The 3,602-nt window shown below is 33.5% G+C and overlaps 1 protein-coding gene across 1 annotated transcript in view; it reads left to right on the top strand.

The window, feature by feature from the left end:
- Positions 1-3,602, top strand: part of LOC107437461 (protein tyrosine phosphatase 36E) — a gene marked incomplete in the record, with an annotated part of 142,150 nt that overhangs the window by 121,077 nt on the left and 17,471 nt on the right. Inside the window, 2 exon segments of the mRNA XM_043050753.2 lie at positions 2,195-2,330; positions 3,229-3,378. Coding sequence (XP_042906687.1) covers positions 2,195-2,330; positions 3,229-3,378 — 286 coding nt within the window.

Genomic DNA, 3,602 nt, shown 5'->3' with positions numbered 1-3,602 from the left:
TATAAGTAATAGTGGACAAGTTACGCTAAAATTAATTTTTTTTAAATATTAAAACATTAATTTTGCTACCGTCTGAAAAGAAGATTTCTGAAACTACGGAAATTCCGTAGCAGTTGGAGGGTATGTTGTTGAGAATAGATTAACTCCTCCTGAATATTATCTAATATTGAAATAGTTCTTCTACCAGTATTTTCTCTTTTCCCGTACCAGTATTTTCACTTTTCCCGGCGTGAACGTGTTAAGACAAGCACTTATATAAATGTAACAAAAAATTTGTTTCTCGGTTTAATTAACTATATACTCTTAAATTCATAAACTAATAGCTATTCTTATAAATTACAATAATGTATTTTTTATATTAAAAGTGTTTATAAATATGCTTTATAATTTGCCTGTTAAGAGGGATGATATATTCGAGATTGCTACAACTAACAAAAACTTATTTCCTTACATTCCAGGGTTCTTCAACCGTTGTAACCATTTAATGTCTATAAGGCGTAACTCATTATTTACATATATATCATAGAACACCTGAAGGTCACTGCAAACATTGTTTTTATTGGTACAACCATACATCCGTAGGTTTGTGCGCTTAATTAAGTCTTATAAGCCTTAGTGGAATGAAAGACAGATAGCACAATTCAGAGAAAGAAAGTTCAGAGTTACGATGGGGCTCGAACCCGTTACCTTCACTCTACAGAGAGTTTGGCGGGTGAAACCGCTAGGCAAGGGAGCCTCCGTTTCTCTGGAAAGTGATTCTAAGTATTAAAAAGTAAAAAAATTTAACATTTGGAATGATAGATTTGTGTAGGTTGAATGAGAATCAACTCTGGAGTACAAAGGGTTAAAGGACGTATCCTAAATGTTAATTACGAAAAAAATTGTCAAGTTCCAATCCCGCCTTAATCTGGACATTACTTGATAAGGGCTTATAAGCCGTACTTTAAAATGAACTGAACAACTGTATGAAATATCTGAGTATTTTTTTCCTTTCATCTTCAGCTTGAACTTCGTGGTTTTTCGATAAGGTGGTGGAATGCAAATGAAGTGAACTTTAAAATGAGCATACAAGCCGGAATAACTATGTGTAGCAATAAAAAAATACACACTAAATAGAAAATTGAGTTTACTTACCAGACCGATCGGTCACACCATCACCTCCTACATCAGAAAGCCTCCACACGGTTTCTTATAAGTTGTCTGCGCAGATTACTTAAAAGGCGAACAAATCGTGCGCATAACCCCAAATTCTATTTTAAAAGTACTTGAGAGAAATTTATCATATCATACCTGCCAACTCTTTCGGATTTTCCCGAAGATTTTATTTTCATATTTAAAGTGGTAGTAAATATATACTATTTTTTCTTTTACAAACTTAATTTTTAAATGATTTTGATCACCACTATTCTTACAAAAATTAAACACATATATTAATATGCTTTACTATCATGGTAGTCAACTTAAGTTTTCTCAAACACAACATATTTGTTTGCTTAAAACTAAAGTTTTAATTCCCTTTTCATACCACTGGGAAAAATGATAATGGAAGGGATTAAAAGTTGGCAGGTATGTCATATATATTTGAATCTGTAGTGGTTGACAAGTAAACAAAACAAACCAATTATATTCATAAATTAAAAAATTTTTTAGACATATATTTGCTACCACTTTCTAATTTTTAACGAATATCATATTAAATCGTTCTTTCACTACTTGGTTTACCTTCATAGTGGTCTGATCGGACTACCTACATAAAACCGTGTGGAGGCTTTCAGTTATAGGAGGCGATAGTCACACCATTAATCGCTCTGTAGCGTGGAAGCAGCGGATTCGAATTCCGCTGCAACTCTGAATGTATCTTCACAGATTTTCTATTTAATCATCAGTGTTTTTATCTATGTATTTAGATTATTACTTTTGTAGAATATTACTTTTGTAGAATATTACTTTGTAGAATATTACTTTTGTAGAATATTACTTGGTATCAATGTATACTTAACTGTCTCCAAGTATGTTTTTACACAATTTCTTTGTTTCCATACTTAATTTCGATACTTAGTTTTGTATACTTAATTGCATCGAAGTATCTACTGCAAATAGTGTTTTGTATTTACGTTTACATAATTGTATCTAATGCTTGCAATATTGCTTTGTATCTATGTAGACTTAATTTTATTTATGTATGTTCTTACAGTGACGGATGTGGCCGAACGGGAGCATATCTTTGTATTGAAGCAAACCTGGAACTTGCGGACGAAGATTTTTGCTACGATGTTTTCGGATATGCAAAGAAATTAAGAGCATCACGCAGAGGAATGATAGAAACGGTGGTAAGCACACATTTCACATTTTCCCTTTTTGTAGCCTTATAACTTTGAACCTAACTTAGAAGACAATAGAACTTCTGTATAACCGTTGTTGAACTGTTGACCAAATTTCGAGTTTACGACTACTAATGTTCAGCTCCGTAATCTTGTAATTTTGAACCTAATCCAGAAGACAAGGGAACTGATAGACCCAGTATTGAGAGAAATTTGCCTCCGTGGAGGACTTTTTGGTGGAACTACATACGCATTTGCGTAACATGGTGAGGAAAATCACAAAACCCCCCACAGTTAGCCTGACTGAAAGGGGACTCTAACCCATGATCGATATGCCAATGAGGATATTTTACGTCAGCACGGTGGTCGTTGCGATCCGGGTGCGAATTCGCATCGACCATCCATGGCTGGGATTCGAACCCGATTCACCTCATAACCCATATTTGTGTTACATAGCAAAGAAAATGAAAACTAGACAGGTAAATCTAACACCAAAGATAGCTCTTGGCTAATTGAAACATCAGAAATGTTCCATTGTACTTTTTGGGTGTAAAATAGTTGCTACTAATTTTGGGGTACACTAACACCAAATTATTAATGGCAATAACATATAATACACAGAAGCAGTAAAGTTATATTTATGATGCAATTTACAATTCGATCAATTAATTTAGCGTGCATACACTCAGCAATTCTTAAAATAAAATTTTTTTACAAATCTACCACGCCCACAGGCACACAGAGAGAACAGTGAAACATATTCGAATAAGGCTTAATAAAGTAGAAGTGTATAGAAACTAAGTATTATTAATTTTTTTAATATTATGATAGACATATATGTTATTAAAATTATGTTGAAGAATATTATTATGCAACTAAAAAAATTACATGCCTTTAAATTTTTTAGGAGCAGTATAGGTTCATATACGAAACCTTGGAGGAAGCAGATATCTGCGGTTCCACATGGTTTCCTGTGAACGCACTCTCACAGCAACTCAAGTACAAGTCTATGAAAAATAAAATAACAGGAATGAATGAGTATCAAAGGGAATATCAGGTAAAGACTTCTTTTTAATTATTATTTTTTTAAATGGCTCATCAAATCATCAATTGCCGACCGGGCTGTGTCAACGCCTCCTATAACTGAAAGCCTCCACACGGTTTTTCATTGGTAGTCCGATCAGACCACTATGAAGCATACCTGCCAACTTTTAATCCCTTCCATTATCATTTTTCCCAGTGGTATTGAAATGAAATTAAAACTTCAATGAAGATCTGTAA

Source organism: Parasteatoda tepidariorum, chromosome 9 (assembly GCF_043381705.1).
Source record: "Parasteatoda tepidariorum isolate YZ-2023 chromosome 9, CAS_Ptep_4.0, whole genome shotgun sequence".
Taxonomy (NCBI): domain Eukaryota; kingdom Metazoa; phylum Arthropoda; class Arachnida; order Araneae; family Theridiidae; genus Parasteatoda; species Parasteatoda tepidariorum.
Note: the sequence above shows the minus strand (reverse complement) of the source record. Positions and strands in the feature narration are given on the sequence as shown.